At 33.8% G+C, this 19,102-nt stretch overlaps 1 protein-coding gene across 3 annotated transcripts in view; it reads left to right on the forward strand.

The window, feature by feature from the left end:
* prkg1 (protein kinase cGMP-dependent 1) overlaps positions 1 to 19,102 on the forward strand; it is a 248,018-nt gene that overhangs the window by 183,236 nt on the left and 45,680 nt on the right. For all 3 annotated transcript variants that reach the window (XM_073918140.1, XM_073918139.1, XM_073918141.1), the window contains exons 6-7: positions 4,883 to 4,960; positions 7,826 to 7,920. In XM_073918140.1, the coding sequence (XP_073774241.1) occupies positions 4,883 to 4,960; positions 7,826 to 7,920 (173 nt within the window). The remainder of the gene's footprint in view (positions 1 to 4,882; positions 4,961 to 7,825; positions 7,921 to 19,102) is intronic.

The following is a 19,102-nucleotide window of genomic DNA, read 5'->3' on the forward strand; positions in this document are numbered from 1 at the left end:
TAATAATTAATACATGTTTTTATTTAATCTCTTAATGTATTTGAAATATATTTGATAAATGTAATCTCTATATTTTTAGACAACATAAAATCAGTGTGTTAAAAGATGAATACATAACTGTCAACACTGGGATGTGAAAATGAGGGATAATAGGGGCATAATTCCCAAATTACTACATATGTTCATCTGGAACTCTTTCTTTGTAAATAAACAGTTAAAGTCAGTAATTTGTTTTATCATTATTTCCAAAGGATAGAATAAATAGTATACTTTAAAAAAAGCTGCAAATAAATTAGTAAACAGTTTAGCCTATTAGAAATAATAGCTATTATATAGAAATAGAATCAAGGTATCAAATCTCATTAACCTTTTCTTCACTGTATAATTTAAACATTCTGATTAAAATGCAATAAATTAATTTTATCATTTAAATTATAAAATATATTATAAAATATAAATTAATTTTCTCATTTAAATTTTTTGTTTGATTACATTAAATAACAGAGGTGTCACTTTGAAAATGTACACTTCTAACATTATAATGAAAGCATTCGATTGCTTTCCTAACTTTTTACTATTGATAGAACGCACAATAGACCAGATCAAAGCTGGCGTTAAGTCCAGGGTAGTGCGCGTTAGATGTGTGCCTCGCTTAAACTTTGCTTTATACACACAGGATGTACAGTAATAAGCAAATAACTTTACAAAAGAAAATTAAATAAAGCATTAAAATATTACAAAGAATATTATTGTCTAGCAATTATATATTATTGTCATAAATATAAAAATATATATTATTACAATACATTATATATATATTACAAATATATTATTGTCATAAATATAAAAACCAACGCCTCCATGCCTTCTTCATCTCGGGGGGCTTTTTAGTTTATTCATGACAACTTGCTTTTGTGTAATGTTATTATTAGTCCTAATATTATTTATTATATGTATATTTATATTTGTTTTATTAAAAACAAGCTTAGATTTGCCCACCTGTCAGGTTTTGGACCATATGGGGCACAGCATGTGTATTTGGATATAACTCAGTTTTTTGAGCACACTTCGTTATTATTGTTCATTTATTCGTTTGCTGGACATTAGAACTGAATTTAGAAATAGTTTTGAAAACAAATCCTTGCACTTAACAAATGATATTAATTATGTATAGGCTAATGGATGTCTGTGCGTACAACACGTTTCCTTATCCACAAGAGTGAAAGTGAAAGTAAAGAATGAGGAGGCTCATCTCTCTGTAAATAGCAAATGCGCTATGGCGAATACGCAACTGACTCTTAAAGGGAATGGGAGATGAGATTCTGATTGTTTTATTCTTAAAACACACCTATAACTCATTAAGAGAATAAGCTCAACCCTGTTAGACCATGCGCCACGGCGCAAAGTGGATTTTTATGTCCTTAAAATAGCAAAAGTGGATTCAGACACACCCTTAATGCTTTTTCGACTTAGCGCATGGATCGTCAAAATAGAGCCCTAAATTAGTTGTGTTTGAAAGAAAACCAACAAAACCAGTATCTTTAGATGTTGTTATTATTATTACGTGTATATGTCTGTTCAAACATGCACCCTAAACCAAGAGTGTCCACCTTCGCTCCTCTTTAACTCGCATGTACAGAATCCGTTTGGGAAACATCGTCTATTTATCGCTATGGAATGTGTCAGCTGACAGTCTGCTACATGACTGTTTTGAGGATTGCAAATCAGGGGCAACAGCACCTGTAAGGGAAAGGAAGGGAATCCCTCTGTTTTTATATATTTATTTCAAAGTATTTTCATGCCTAAATAAAACAAAAGCACAGAACAGATTTACATTTAAGAGCAAGGGGCGTCCCCTGGTGGTTTGGTCGTATGGGTTGGGTATAGGCTCAGCTCTTTAATGTTTATTTACCACCAAAAAACTGGAGAAATCCGGTAATGATAGCAGGATAGAACTGTAAAATATGTGAGAATCGGGACAAACTGGAGGGTTGACAGGTATGTGAATATTTGATAGAATAACCGTGGTTTTACGTCACAACAAATAAAATATGATCATCCTTAGAATTCTGTTTTTCTAAATGTACTTTTCCCCCAAAATCTTTGAAAAAAACAAATCAGCGATTTTTCAAGTGACTTCCATATCTACGGTATATGAATGTGTGTACCTATAAATAAGCACAATCTTTGAAAACAAACATTTGTTATTAATTAATTTGTAGGACTACGTGAATTATGCATTTGTTGAATATAGTTATTGAATATACTGATTTAATTTATTCAAAACTAGCTATTTTATTTTAGAGTGCCAGTAGTTTCCAAACATTAATTTTTTTGTAGGTAATTACAATAATTCTAGATTTTTGTAAGCACAAAATTATTTACAATTTATGGCCCTGTACTGAAAGCATTTGACCTGGCAGAAAACTGACCGTTAAAAAAAGACAGTGCCCTTGTGTTATGAATTGCATAAAACAAAAAAGCAAAAAAGATTTTTACATTTTCTGAAGAAAATGTAAGTAGTGCTTGACAAAAAATACAACACGCATTCTGTGTGGTTGCCAGGACACTGCTATGCAGTTGCTATGATGTTCTGAGGGGTTTCAACATGTTTTTTTTTTTTTTGGTGGTTATTTGTTGGTACAAGTCAATAGACAACATCAACAAGCCTCTACGATATTCTCCGCTCTAAACTGGTGTTCAAGTACTTAGAAAAGTAACAGCACACCTCTCATTATTAACACACAAGTATCTTTCATAGCTGAAGTGCAGGCAGATCTTGATTAACAAGCCAGTTCATTTAATTCCTATAGGAATTTAACCTTTGAATGCAATTAAGAATTCAAAAATAATGAATACATTGTGTTTCCTTCTTGAGCATCAAGAGTGTTTGAATCTTTTTTAATAGTTGTGTTTGAGTCTCTCAAGTGTGAAAAGGTGATCACAAAATCAATGTCACAGTTGGAAAGAATTTAAATATGCAAAAGATGATAAAAAAATGAAGAATCTGCTGGATTATTCTAAAGTGTAACTCAGTGGCGTAGCGCAAAATGCGGAGGCCCCCCAGCAGGGATCGCTGACGGGGCCCCCTGATGAAGTTTGGGGGGGGGGGGGGGGGGTGGATCCGTCATACGTCAATTTGCATATCACTGACGTCATCACGTTCTACCGTTTCTGTTTGTTTAACAGCCTATGGTTAATAAAGGGGTATTTATAATTGCACTACACTTTATAAAAGCATGTTTATTTAACTAAATGTATTGCTGTTTGAATACAGTATGTCATTATAGATGTGTAGTGAATGTGAAGTAATCTCTCATCTGTAATAAACTCAGACAAGTTCAGAAACTGTCACTAAAATATCTGTGATTGTAAACAAAAAAAAGAATAAACGGTCCAATTAAATTGTTAAAATAAAGGAGAAGTAGATCGGTTTGACTATACAAGGGAAATACCTTCACACTGCCTGTGCTAAATCATTTGTCGTCGGTACGCAGAGGCGTGATCTGCTCTCGGGCTGCAGGTGGAAGAGGCTGCTGTTGAGGACTGACTGGGCCGCCTGTCAGTGCTGTGAGGCGGGGGAGGGGTCGGCGGCATCACACGCAGCTTGTTGAGAAGAGTAGGGATGGTACAGTATGGACAAATGACAGTCTACAAAAAAAAATCTCCAATAACACACAAAAAAGTCGCTAGATTTGTCACTAGGGGGGTCTGAAAAATCGCTAAATCTAATGACAAAGTCGCTAAGTTGGCAACATTGGCGGCAAGCAATCAGAATGAAGTAGTCCACCGCTTGAGAGGTGTTCAGAGAACACAGACCTGTGAACTTTGGTTCCGACCACAGTTTTTCCCAAGAGTTTGATTATTGCGGTTGCCGGATTATCAATTATTGAAAATCGCGACGACGCGGGGCCCCCTAATCACGCCGGCCCCCCCCGCGGTGCGTGCCTTGCGGGCCCGTCCGCTACGCCACTGGTGTAACTGTTAAGAACTAATTTTCATGTACAACCATCTCTAGGGTTCATAGAGAAAAGTCAGAAAAAAGTAAAATATCAAGTGAGCGGCAGTTTTGTAATGTTCTGATAACGTGCCATGTCGTAAAGCGCAAATCATCTTAGGCTGGTTTCTTGAACATGACTTTGTACTCAAATGGCCGACACAGTCACCAGTTCTCAATCCAATAGAGGACCTTTGGGAAGTGGTGGAACGGGAGATTCACATCATGAATGTACAGCCAACAAATCTGCAGCAACTGCGTAATGCTATCATCATCGTATATTATGTCATTATAGACCAAAATCTCTGAGGCATACTTCCAGTACCTTGTTGAGTCTATGCCACAAAGGATTAAGGCAGTTCTGAAGGCTAAAGGGGTGCAAAGCGGTACTAGTAAGGAGTACCTAATAAAGTGGCCGGTGAGTGTGTGTTGCGCAGAAATCACAATACAGTGAAACCGTGCTATTTTTATCCAAGGTTATCAAACTGTCAGAATCTTAAACCACTTTCACAGAAATAATAATACAGATGTTCACCTAAAAAACATCATTAATAGAGTGTGAAACCATGCGTCTGCATTCACGCACTTGTGTAGTTGTATGCTTCTGGACTTAAAATGACTGTACTCTAAACACTGATCTTTCATTGAGAGTTTCTGAGAGTTCAGCAGACTTACATTTGCAGTGGTTTGCCGTTAGCGTGGATTACTGCTCTTCTTGTTGTGGTGTTGCAGCCCTGAAGCAGGTTGTTGCGTGATTGAGGCTCCGGCTTCATGATGGCTTGAGGATGATTGTGATGGAGCAACACTGTGAAAACTGCACCTGAAGGAGAAAAGAAAAAAAGAAATGACACTTTAGTAATTCTCTCTCTTTATCTCGTTTCTCAGACTCACTACAGTGATGGAGAGTACATTATTAGACAAGGTGCCAGAGGGGACACGTTCTTTATCATTAGCAAAGGAAAGGTAAGATCTTTTCTGCCACAGACACTGAATGACACAGAGGTTACACAAGCAAGACGCTTTTAAACGAATAATCCACTGCGCAATTAAAACCCTGTCAAAAGTCTATAAGATGTCTTTTTTCTTACTACCATAGTAATTTTGACTGTTGATAACTTTACAAAATGTCAACAAGCAGTTATAAGTAAAATAATAATAAATTGTTAAAGTCTGTGTGAAATCTACATTTGAAATATTTATTTTGTTGGCTCATGTTATTCTTAAAGTGAATCATTAATCTGTGCAAGGTAATCCACTGAGAAAAAAAGTTTGTTTTGATAATCTTTAATCAAAGTCTGGCCATTTGCTTCCATGTTTGGTGTTGCAGTCCTTCTGTTTTTGCCAATTTGAGGGTTTCCATAGCAACAGTATATCAATAGCATTAACCACGCCCCTATTACCATTAGTTTGCTATAAGAGAATGATGCTCAAAAGAAAGCCCCACCCCCTACTCAGTAGTCTGCTTCAGTTAAAGGTGCATCAACATGCTGAAATCAAAGTCTCAACAACTTCCAGTTCATGCAGACTTTAAGGGTTGTTGCTAGAAGGTATACAGCTGGGGCTTGAATTCAGCAAGAATTATTTATATTATTTATTAAATTATCCATTTATTGTATTTTATTAACATCTACCCCAACCCTACACCCAACCATCACAGTATTGTGAAATAACAGCAATTATACAGAGTATTATTGATATTATTTATTAAATTACCCATTAAATTGTATTTTACTAACATCTACCTCAACCTGATAATACATTGATGTGTGTATCCACAGTGTATGCCATCTAGACTTTACCTATTTTAAAGCCCCAATACACTTCAAAGAAAGTTGTAAACATGTCATGTATCTCACGTACACCCCCAAACAAACACAACAACGACTGCGGTTGATGATAAGAACGTTTTGGTAAGAAAACAGAGTTCCAGAACAGACCGATTGCTTAATTGCCACAGACCAATAATAGCTCAAAGGTGTTTAAGAGCCAAAACAAACTCCCCCAAAATGTTCCCTTTGGTGTGCTGTTTCAAACTGCCAAAAAGGACTTAAACTTTAATATGGATGGATTTAAAAAAAAAAAAAAAAAGTAATTTCAGTTCATTCTTTAACTTGTTTGAAGTATATTAGGGCCTTTAGGTTGAACTTTAGGGTTTATGGTTAGTAGAAGAAGTCAATTATATAGTATCAATTGTATAGTTACTTCTAGAAAATAGAATGTCTATCTGGCTATCAAAATAAAGTTTAAACAGATGTTAGGCAGACGGTTTACCAATACTCTAAATATCATGTAGTTGCAAAGTGGCTTGTTGGCAAGAGATTCTCTAAAATGTAGCATGGAAATTTGTTTATTACCCAATAGTTCATAGTGACCAAACCTTTCAAGCTCAAAAATGGGACAGAATTCCAATTCCAAACTAACTTTTCTAGTCATCTCAACTTTAAGTTAAACTTTGTATAACTTAAACAATTTGGTGAAACCTCGTTTACGTATCGTACTAAGTTAGAGCAACATAAAAATATTTGTTGTCTTCACTTTTTGTCATATTGTACATTTTTTTGTGTTTAGTCCAAACCTTTAGAACTTATTCAATAGATGTGTAAAAAAAAACTGAGGTAAATTCACTGAGCAATTTTCACCTCCAATTTGAAATTAATTTGGATTTTGTATAAACTGACAGTAATTGCAACTGCATGAGTAAACGTGAACTAATAATCTTCCTCTGCAAGCATGATTTATGTGAGAAGAAATAAAAGTTGTTGCCATTTTTACTGTCAAGAGAGATTCAGCCCTAACACATTTATTAAATGCCACATTTCTTCAAACTAATGAGTTTAACATTTTGTCAACATGTTTTTACTTATATAATAACTTATAAAATTAATTGAGTTATATAATAAAGATATAATCCCCTTTTGCAGCCTATGATCACTAATTGTGGTTTCAGTATGTATGTGTACTGTGTATATGTATAATGACGAAGCATGACTTTACATATATTTTTTACTTTTTAACCAAGTTAAAGCTAACAAATTTTTAAAGTAGTTAGTTAGTTCATTTATATTACACATTTTTTTACAACACAACGTTTCCCAAAGTGCTGAACACAATCAATACTAAACAAAGTAAAACCTACATCACATACGTAACAATTAAAACATAAGGCAAACCCCTCAACATTAAAAAAGGCTCAAATGCTACAGAACAAAGATGGGAGTTTCAAAAGTAGCAACTAAGTTTTAACTAATTTAAGTCATTAAATACTTTACATACATTTAATAATCTATGTATGTTCAATACATTTTGCTCATTTAATCTATGTATGTTCAATGCATTTTGCTTATTTTTAATTTCATTAAATACTTTATATACATTTCATAATCTATGTATGTTCAATACATTTTGCTCATTTAATTTGATATTGACACCAAAATATGATGTCTCATCATTGACTTTGTATTTGAGAGCATCAGTGAATAATAACTACTGTACATACATTTCAGTCACAGAGAGCTATTCGCTATATAAATCACAAAGACACTTTTAATGATGTTCTTCTGGTGTTTTATTGTCTTTTTGAAGCTTGATAGATGTAGCCACTGTGAAATATTGAAAGGATTTTTTTTATTATTCAGAATCCTCCTTTTAAAATAGTTATCTCAATCCACCTTTCATCCAAATACACACTCCTTGCTATTGCTCTTTCATTAAGTATCATTAGCGTGATAAATGCCTACTTGCAACAAATGTGATTGGTATATATAATTGATATTTTAGGAACAAATCAGAGCCCTCGAGCATTTAACGATCAATTATCTGTAATTGCAGGTGAATGTGACTCGAGAAGATGCACCCAATGGGACTCCTGTCTATCTGCGTGCATTAGGAAAAGGAGACTGGTTTGGAGAGAAAGCTCTTCAAGGGTAAGAACTTCTACTTATACAGAGCTGCAATCGCATCTGGCTGCTGTCCATGTTTACGAAAGCGCCGTTGACATCAATTATGCGCTCGATGGATGGTTTGCTGCAGGGACATGCCTAATGGGCTGTTAACGGAGCAAAATCAAAAGCACATCCAAACAAAGCATCTGTTTTGAGTTGTGTTCAATACTTTCAGAAGGCATTTGTAGCCGGCATCAATCAAAATCCATATTATTTGCTTTTTAAAGCATGTGTTCTAGCAAATGCTAAATCATAATCATTTTAATCGGTCTCTGAAGCAACTGTTCTTGTCCTGCTGACATCACTGATTTCTCTTTTGAATCATGATAGATTTGTGCATTAACATATTAATATTGCCTATAGTCGTCATGCTTTAATGGATGCTTCATTTCTTGTTGGCCATTTGGGATATATTTAAAATAAGCATATTTGTTTTACATTTTATATTATTTTTTTATTTATTTATTTACTTACTTATTTACTTATTTATTTACTTATATTTTTTTTAAAATAATTTTTTATTTATTTATTACATTTAATTTATTTATTAATTGTATAATTACATTTTATTTATTACATTGTATTTATTTATTTATTTATTATTTAATTTTATTTATTTTTTAATTTATTTAATTAATTTTAATTTATTTATTATTAAATTGTATTTATTTATTTATTTTATTTATCAATTAAATTGTTTAATTTTTATTTACTTAAAATAATTAATTAATTCATTTTTATTTATTTATTTATTTGTTTGTTTATTTTACCATGTTTAGAACTATACTTGTATACCTTTTATTTTTCCCTATAATTCTTTTTTCTTCACTTTTTTTTAATGAATAAATGAATTAATTAATCATGAACTTTTTTTTTCTCACAAAATGTTCTAAATATTGGAAACCCTTATTCATGACTGAACACCAATACTAAATCATACAAAATATGAAGATCGGCACATTAGAATGACTTCTGAAGAGACTCTAAAGTCTTCCCTACTCTTATATCTGAAATGAGCTGCAACTGGCATTTAATTTAGGCTTTTAACCTCATTTGAAATCAGATTATATGAAAATGCCTGTCATTTTTTGAGGCCTTATTTGTGGACTAAGAGAGTAGAGCTAATTTAAACGAAAAATTGACAGCTCTTGTGTCACAAAAGTCAGACGCACATCAAATCCTCCTCATCTCCCAGAGCTAAACACTTATGGACATCATCCTCTGCTCATATTTCCATATTCCTGTACTGTTCACCTATTGCTGACTCAGTTGATGATTTTAGCTTGAAAGTTATTCAAAGAGATGCTTTTCAGATGTAATGTTCACAGCTTTTACAAGGACTCAACACATGCAGTGGTGACCCCTAGTGGAGATGAGCATTTGTGCATTGATAATGGTGATTGACTGTGACAAACAACAGTCCATTTTATTGTTATTGCTGGACAATTACCCTAATAAATAATGGTAAAAAGGTTGATGTTGCACAGCTGTGTTTGCAATATTGAGCTTGTCATCGACCCTGAAAAAGGGGCAAGCTGCTAATGGACTGAAATAAAGAGCCATTTACACACAAAACATAAGGGTCATGCTTGTAAAATAGCCAGGATTTACTTGAATGATAAAGCAGCAGGATATGTTTGTGCCAAATGATTTATTGGATGGGAGTTTGTGATAAAAACTTTAATAAAGAAGGATTTGCCTTTAAATTTACATCCTGGCATTTAAAATATTGCTTGGCTTTAGTTGTGGTGTAATGCACAAAAGAGTGAAATGAAATATTGTTTCTGAGCCACATGATTCGATTATAAGCTGAAAGAAAGAGCTGTGAAACTAATCTTGTCTTCTTGTTGTGTGGTTTTGTGATTGGTTTCTAAATAACTCTTGAGTTGCAATGGTTTCAGTGTGTAGTTTGTAAGTCTCAGGGGAAATAAAAAACATTATAGCCTGCACAAAACACATACATCCCTAGCTTCTGCTTAGTGATGTTTGGATGAATGTGTTTTAATTGTTAACATTTTTTCCAAGAAGTTGTGATCGGCAGTCATCCAAACAGTCTTGTTTTGACATTTTTATTTGACATTCTTCAGGAAACAAAACCACAAATGTTTTGGCTCGATTGAGGAAATTATTTACAACTCAAACTTAACAAACTTGGCAATTACTTTACATTTTTTCAGATTTATTTAAATATTTACTTCCCTAAATCCTTTTAATATGTTTGGATAAACATGGGAAAAGCACACTAACATGTGCTGATGCAACTATTAAGATGCTAATTTATATATATATATATATATATATATATATATATATATATATATATATATATATATATATATATATATATATATATATATGTGGACATAGCCAAAGAAAATAGCCTATTTATTTAATTTCAAAATATGTTATATTTATTTAGCCTACAGTATATTTAGGCTATTACTGTCATGATCACCAGCGAGATCTAACCACCAGATGTCGCTGGAAATCATTCACTCTCATAGAACTACATATCTGCTTGTAAATGGACATACATATTCAGTCATGCCCCCCCCCCCCACACACACACACACCTGCTTCCTCATTTAGACTGATTACACTCTCACCATCTGAGAATTGTCAAAGACTGATTACACACAGTATTTAAGCAGCACACACACTCATACACATTGCTGAGTCTTGTTATCTGTCACTAGTAACACTGCAACGCGGTTTCCCAGTCTTGTTATCTTGTGTACCGACCGTTAGCCTTGTTAGCCTCTTTGTCTTTGCCTGCCGCCTGCCTTTCTGACCTCTAGCCTGTATTCGACTGTGATTCTGGACTGTCTCCAAATACCAGTTTGCACCTGTGTTGACCATCGCTTGCCTGACTTTGAATAAACCTGCATGTGGATCCAAAACTTCTGTTGTTGGTGTCACTCCCCGTGGTTACAATTACATTATCTTTTATTTATTTATTTAAACTACGTTGAATTACAACTTATATTTTGCCATTTGTTTAGGTTTTAACAGATTATTGATAACTAGGCTAATCCAAAAAGCATTTAACTGAGCATCTGCAGTTAAGTAGCATCCAGTGTATAGTATATATAGTATGGTATGTGGATGAAGCGTCAAGCGTGAGTGATTTACTCAATGCAAAGACGCAGACATCCTGTGGCATGATTTACGCGACTGAAACAGTGCGAATTAAGCATTTTACATGTTTGACGCACTTAACAAGCCCAAGCTCAAGTTAGAAAATCTGAACTTTAGTGTACATTCGTACTGTGGTAACCTTTCAGGAGCTTGCTGTAGTATGAGCGTGATTATGACGTGTATATAGCGCCTGTTGTTGCTGTCCCGAGGGGAAATCATGCTGCCAACATATGACAACAGCTCATCAAAATAAACTCAGCTCAGTTGGAAGCACCGCTGAAAGCTTCCATCATCCAGGTACAGTTTCTTATGACTCTCAGAGCTGGGTGCACCTCAAAAAGAATCTAGTGCATGGCGCCAAACGAATCTATGCTGTTTATTAGCCTTCCTAAAACACAATGCACAGCTACTCTCTCAATAAAATCCATGTTAGCCATTTAGCAATAAAACTAAAATCACCATGATAAAAGCCCCCCCCCCCCCCCCCCCCCCACCACTCCCCATGATGAGAACCTGCGTCTATTGTGAATGAGTTTGACGTGCGAATAAAGCAAGTAAACAAAAAAAGTTTTTCATGCGTCTATTTACACACGAATAGCACTATAAAAATGATCGTTACCTGATATAGTCATATTTTGACTACCTGATATAGTCATATTTTGACTAAGGCTTCATAATTTATGCTTAAACTATTGTTATTGCGATGATAGTATATGCAATATATATATCACATACTGTACATGTAATAAATTTTATTTATTTTATTCATTGGTTGTTTATCTAAATTTGACCAATCAGATGGGGACGTGCTATCTTTAACTCCGCCCCCCAGTAATTTCTGTACTTCCAATGAAGTGGCGCAAAGGTGAACCCAAAGGTAATATAAATGGCGGGGGTCAAGGCAAGACGGCAAAATGATCAGAGTCAGATTATCTGCAGAGGTTTTCACTTATTAATTGTGTATTACAATAGAAGTACTTAGAATACACAGAATTATCCTGAACCCTTTTGTGATTTGTAACTTTTTATAAAATCGCAATGTTAGAATGCAGGGCGACGCAGTGGTGCAGTAGGTAGTGCTGTCGCCTCACAGTAAGGTCGCTTCGAGCCTTGGCTGGGTCAGTTAGCATTTCTGTGTGGAGTTTGCATGTTCTCTCTGCGTTCGTGTGGGTTTCCTCCGGGTCCAAACACATGCGGTACAGGTAAATTGGGTAGGCTAAATTATCCATAGTGTATGGGTGTGAATGAGTGTGTATGGTTGTTTCCCAGAGATGGAGATGCAGCTGGAAGGGCATCCGCTGCGTTCAACATGTGCTGGATAAGTTGGCAGTTCATTCCGTTGTGACGACCCCGGATTAATAAAGAGATTAAGCCGAAAAGAAAATGAATGAATGTTAGAATGCAATATACCAACATTTAGGAAAAGTCTGGGTATAGTTACAAGATGTGTTGGGGAAAGTTGCTTTAAAAAGTAATGCATTACATAATTGAGTTATTCCCGCCTAAAATAACTATAACTTTAAACGGTACTAAAAACTTTTTATGGAAAGTAATGAGTTACGTTACCTTTCTGACTTGGCTGATGCTTGATCCTTTTCTGCCTGTCCCTGCATTCTCAAATTACGTGTGGGATCCAACGTGACTACATTCATTTTAATTCAGCAATTTATTTTTTAAAAGCAAATTAATTAAACTAAAAAGTAACTAAATTATTATTACTTATTTTTTAAAAGTAATGCGTTACTTTACTCGTTACTTACAAAATTAACATTAAGTAACTTGAGTTACTTGTAATGCGTCACTCCAAAACTGGTTATAAGGGTATTATTTTTACAAAGTTTTTTATTTATAAAATGTTTAAATGGTCTCTGTAGATATAGTGTTGAATTAATCAATGTATAACTTTTATTGGTAACATTTTACAACGAGGTTGCATTAGCTGATGTTAGTTAATGCATTTACTAACACGGAAAACCAATAAACCATACATTCATTATAGTATTTGTTCACGATAGTTAACCTTAGTTAATTAAAATACAGTTGCTCATTGTTAATTCGTTAACTCTTAGTGCATTAACTAATGCAAATAAGCATGAATTTGTATTGTAATAATAATGTATTGGTAAATGTAGAACTATTATTATTTTTCGCAGTAAGTTCATGTTAGTAAATACATTAACTAATAAAATCTTATTGTAAAGTGTGACCACTTAATTAGACACATGATCTGCAATAGCATTTAAGTGAATTTGTATCATTTAATTAATTTCACTTTTCTATATTACAGTGTGTGTTAACCCATTATACCTATTTTTAGGGAAGATATTGAGATTGTAATATTTGTTTAGGTTGTCAGCTACGTATATATTTACAGTTCTTCATTGTGTGATCTATCAATGAATTGTTACTTGACATAGCTGGATGGTTCTGGATGGCTCTTGCTTTGATCTGTTCCCAGTGACAGCCGAGCTGATAAGGAGTTGTAATATGCTGTGTAGTGTATTAGTTTTTGGCCTGAAGAGGTGTTACTCCTACAAATGTGTGTTCTTGATCTTCACGTCTTTGATCTCTGCTTTAATTAGTACGCAGTCTTGCGTTTTTGCTTGGCTCGTTGTTTGTTCAGTTTCTTTCTCTTTTGTTGAGAGCATTTAGCAAATCAATCAGCACTCTATTTAAGTGGATTAGGTCAGTCTTTCATCTTAAACAATATTTTTGATGCCGTTCGGAGTCGTGTCTGCCCGATATGTGTTTTGACTAAGTAACAGGCATGACAATAGCCGTGGTCTTGTGGATTAAAGGCAACACACTGCTTTGATGTGCAACAGCTTGTATGCTAAGTAAACTTTCATGTGCCTCTTAAGCAAAACACCTTGTTGAGCCTAAACAATTCATTTGCTGCCAGTTAAGGAGATGTTGATCAGATCTTAAGATAACGTCGTCTTCTGAAGTTTACACACCGGAAGGAGAGTATACAAACACACCCAGATCAAGGAGCACTGTATGGGTTAATCTAATGAAAACACATCCGGGACACATCACACCCTTAGTTTGTTAATTCAGTGAAATTAGGCATTTTTAAAGACATTTTCTTTGGTAAAGTGATATTGTTTATATAAAAATTAATCGTAAAAAATACCGTTATTTTACAGTAAATGTCTGTAATTTAACAGCCGTTATTTATGTTTTATTTTGGCAACCTAAAATGTAAATAATGTATTTTTTACAGTGTATATACAGTTGAATCAGAATTATTAGCCCCCCTGAATTATAAGCGCCCCTGTTTATTTTTTCCCCCAATTTCTGTTCAATCGAGGGAAGATTGTTTTAGCACATTTCTAAGCATAATAGTTTTAATAACTCATTTCTAATAACTGATTTATTTCATCTTTGCCATGATGACAGTAAATAATATTTTACTAGAGATTTTTCAAGACACTTCTGTACAGCTTAAAGTGACATTTAAAGGCTTAACCAGGTTAATAAGGTGAACTAGGCAGGTTAGGGTAATTAGGCAAGTTATTCTATAACGATGATTTGTTCTGTAGACTATTGAAAAAAAATTAGCTTAAAGGGGCTAATAATTTTGTCTCAAAAATAGTTTTTAAAAAATTCAAAACTGCTTTTACTCTTGCCGAAATAAAACAAATAAGACTTTTTCCAGAAGGAAAAATATTATCAGACATACTGTGAAAATTTCCTTACTCTGTCAAACATCATTTGGGAAATATTTAAAAAAATAAAAAAATAAATAAAAATGGGGCTAATAATTCTGACTTCAACTGTATGTATGTATCAAGCTTTGGCTGGCCAGTCCTCCACTGCACCTTGGTCCAACGTTTATTTTAAAGAAGCGCTACCCTGTACTAAAATGGCGGCTTTATTGATGCATTCCTTCCAATAGACAACAATAGTGTAGGTGACATCTAATGTTAGTATCTATCTTTAGAGTCTTTCTTTGGGGCTATTAAAACCACCCAATCAAACCTGAAGCTCTTTTATGAAATTATATGAAATCGCAAATAGCAAATTTGATCAAACAAATCACAATTTTTTCTACAAATCGTGCAGCCCTATTTTTGCTGTCACTCTAATGAAATCATACAGTCAACAGGATCTATCATACATGTATTTGTTGTTGATCTAACCCTATAATTACAGTATTACACTGAAAACCTCTCATGCTCCACAACCAGCACGTTAAACTGAATTTCGTTTTTCGAAGAAGCTCTTACTGCGTCTCCTTATCTCTGTCCTGTTATTCTCCCAGCTTGACTGACGGCTCTGACCTTTCCCTCATAAACCTCACTCCAACACTCGCTGTGAAGTGCGCTCCAAACAGCCAGACTTTGAGTGACAGCCAAAGCATGTCTTCACCTCGCTCTGTCTTTCTTTGACTTGATCCTCACCTGATGCTGTCTCCGTATTTAAAGACGTCCCTCTGCAGCTTTTCTACAGTAATTGAAGCATGTTTCCCGCTGCCGGACATTCTCAGCGGCAGTTTTAATCCTCGTTTGCGATTGATGTGATAAGTGTCGCTGTGATGTGAATCACACAGGACTGATGTAATAAGCACTTTTGGGCGTATAATTGGAGTGTATTCGCAAGAGAGCACCGTGGCACCTCTGATATGTTCCGTCTCAAAGGGACTTCTCATTTTCACAGTTGTGCTGGGAAAGATTATGTTTAATGAGAGCCAGTTTTCATCAGCTGAATTCTAACACATGCAGATGGGTCTCCAGACAGTAATGACAGCACTAAACATAGACTTGTCCATTGGATAGTAAGCCATATTCAAAACTGTATGCTGCTAATTGGAGACCCATATGCCAAAGTTGAAGATGAGGGCGATGGGGAATGGGAACTGAAGATATTGTCCTTGTGTTAGACAGAGGTCATATTAAAAAAAGAAAATTCTGTCATCATTAAATCATCTTTAAGCTTATTTCTTCTGTTGAATATGGCAGAAGATATTTTGAAGAATGTGGGTACACTGTAAAAAAAATATCTGTTAACTAACAGGTTCCGTATTGTGTGATTAACTGGTGTTTTCGGTTTATTTACAGTTATGAATTGCATTATGGGATGCTGATCTATGCTCTGTAAACTTTTGATAAAAATGCAACCATTTTATCTAGGTGACTTTTAATAACATTTTTGTGGTTATACACAATAAATTGTATCATAAATAATGTATAAAGAATTAAATCTGTAAAATAACTGAAAAAGTACTTGCAGTTTATTTCCAAGTTTTTGTATCATAATTTATAACACCAACCAAGAAAATATATCACATCAAACTATAAAAATGTCAATAAAAATCACATTTTCAAACTTTTCAACATCCAAAGTTTTGGAGAAAAGATCAATAAATCATAACGCAATCAAAAGAGCAAAAATAAGCAATAATAATAACAATAATATTAAAATGAATTATAAATAAATAAAAAATAATAACAAAATACGGAAAGTTGTTCAATTTTTACAGTGTACCCGAAACACTGGTCACAGGTCTTTTGGTCTTCATATTTTTCCCTTCATACTATGGTTGTCAATGTGGACCATTATGGTTACCCACATTCTTCAAAACGTTCTCAGATCAGTGTCATAATGAGACTTTTTTTTTTTACTTATTTATTTATTGGTAATTAATTTATTTTTTTATTTTTAAATTTTGCTTTCTATTTGGTTATGTATTTAAGGGAATATCCTTTTTATTTTATTTTATTTTATTTTTTATTGCAACCATTTAATAACATTCTCAGAACATTGCACAGTGGCTGTTTTACAAATAACCTAAAAAAAATTAATTTGGTTTTCATTTATTTTTTAAGGCTTGGCAGCTGTTTTACCAGCAATTTTATTTAAGTGAATTACAATATTAAATATATGAAGAGTTCAGATGCAAAAACCTCTAAGTGTTGTCTAAAATTTCCATCAAAAATGAACATTTTTCTCATCCTCCTTTGTTTATGTTGAGATATTTTACTTTAAAGACCATAAAAAGGACTTTCTCTTTGCCATAAAAGTGATATTACTAAACATACACACATGAGCCTGATAAAATGCTCATTTTAGAGGAAAACTTCAAATGCCATTTAGAGGTTTTTTGCATCTGAACTCTTCATATAAAGTGAAGAAAAAAGTATTGAGCAAGTCACCATTTTTCACAGAAAACATATTTCCAAAGGTGCTTTTGACCTAATATTTTTCACCGGATGTTGGTAACTACCAAAGAAACTCATACATGCAAAGAAAACAAATCTAATTAGTTTACAAATGCAGTTATGTGTAATAAAATGAAATGATGCAGGGAATAAGTATGGAAAACAAGAAGAAAGGGAGGTGAAAGTCAATGAAAGCCCAGACAGCAGCTGAAATCTCTCAGTAGTCCTTCAGCAAGCCCCTCATAAATGAATAAATATAAATGTAAATTAATATCAGCTGCTTCAGTCCAACATCGACATTACCAAGATGATAAAGATGAAACCAGTGTGGACATTTCAGCAAGACAATGATCCAAAACACAGTTAAGGAAACTCTCAAATGCTTTCAGATAAAGCAAATCAAGCTGTAGAATTGGCCCAGCCAATCACCTGACTTGAATCCAATAGGACATAAAAATAAAGCTCAGATTTAATAGACGAGACCCCCAGAACATCACGATTTTTCGAAGTCTGTGAAAAACTCACATCTGAGCAATTCATGTGACTTCATTCTCCAAATTAGAGGTGTTTTCAGGTGCCATCACCAAAAAAAAGAAAAAAAAAGCATTTTATATAAATATTTAATACATTTGAGTAGTTCAGCACTTTCTCCTTGTCAATTCATTATTACACATAACTATTATTTATTTATTTTTTTAGATTTTTCCTGGTTTTGTTTTATTTTTATGTTTGTATTTTTTTTACCAAAATTTGGTTCAATTCCACGCCAACAGCTCCTTTAGAAATATTATTCCCAGAAAAAAAACATGATGTGTTAAATACGTATTTTCCCTGCTGCATATAATATTAAAAGCAAGAAACAAACAATATAATATAATTAATGTGACACTTCCTATTGTTTTTTTTATGTTCAGGAAATATAAAATGTGGGTGCCACATAAAATGTAATTAATATAATACAATTTATTTTATTTATTAAAGCATGAATAAAAACAATACATGCTTTGTATAATTATACTGACAAAGAGCAGGGCAACTGATATCGGAGTAAAGAGGTTTGATTAATATTAGATTAACATAACTTTATACAAAAAAAAAAAAAACTAGCATACCTAAAATTCTGTTAAGAAAATTTACCTAACAAAAAAAGTCACAAATTGTTCTGGAAACCAAGAACTGTTAGCAGGGGAGCTAGCTCAATGAGAAAAGACATCATAGTTTGTTTTAATATGCCTACTTTTGTAAAACACAATGATTGTGTGGATGTGACAGGCAATTTACTTGCTATTTGTGGTAATTATGCATAAGTGCTCTACTGTCTGCAGCTGGTTTTGTTGATGTTCTTGTAATGTTGCTGAGGAAATCAGTTATTTAGAGAACAATTAAAGTAATTGTGGAGAGTTTTGCATTTTGCTGGAGAGGTGCTCGCCTGTTTAAAACTCTCTGCTAAAATGCAGGGAATTGTCATGCAGACACAGGTGCTCTGAGAGGGTCTTTGTGTGTTGCAGTTGCTATGCAATTCAATACACTGCACGATTTGAGCTACGATAAACGTGCTGATAATAGTAGCTTGATTAAGTACACAACATTATTATATTATAATTAATTATTGATTATATTTCATTGAAATGAATTCATTAAAATATAATATGAGTTGATTAATTGCACTATAAAGAAGGTTTACATAGATTTGTGAAAAGTACAAAACTCCAAAAAGGCACCTATGAATATAAGTTACGCATGGTTCCAGTTTTAAACAAAGGCAGATAAACATCTACTACATTTAGAGTATTTTTACACATTTATGTACTAAATCAGGGATCACCAATCTCGGTCCTGGAGGGCTGATGTCCCTGCAGGGT

Source organism: Danio rerio, chromosome 12 (genome assembly GCF_049306965.1).
Source record: "Danio rerio strain Tuebingen ecotype United States chromosome 12, GRCz12tu, whole genome shotgun sequence".
Classification (NCBI taxonomy): domain Eukaryota; kingdom Metazoa; phylum Chordata; class Actinopteri; order Cypriniformes; family Danionidae; genus Danio; species Danio rerio.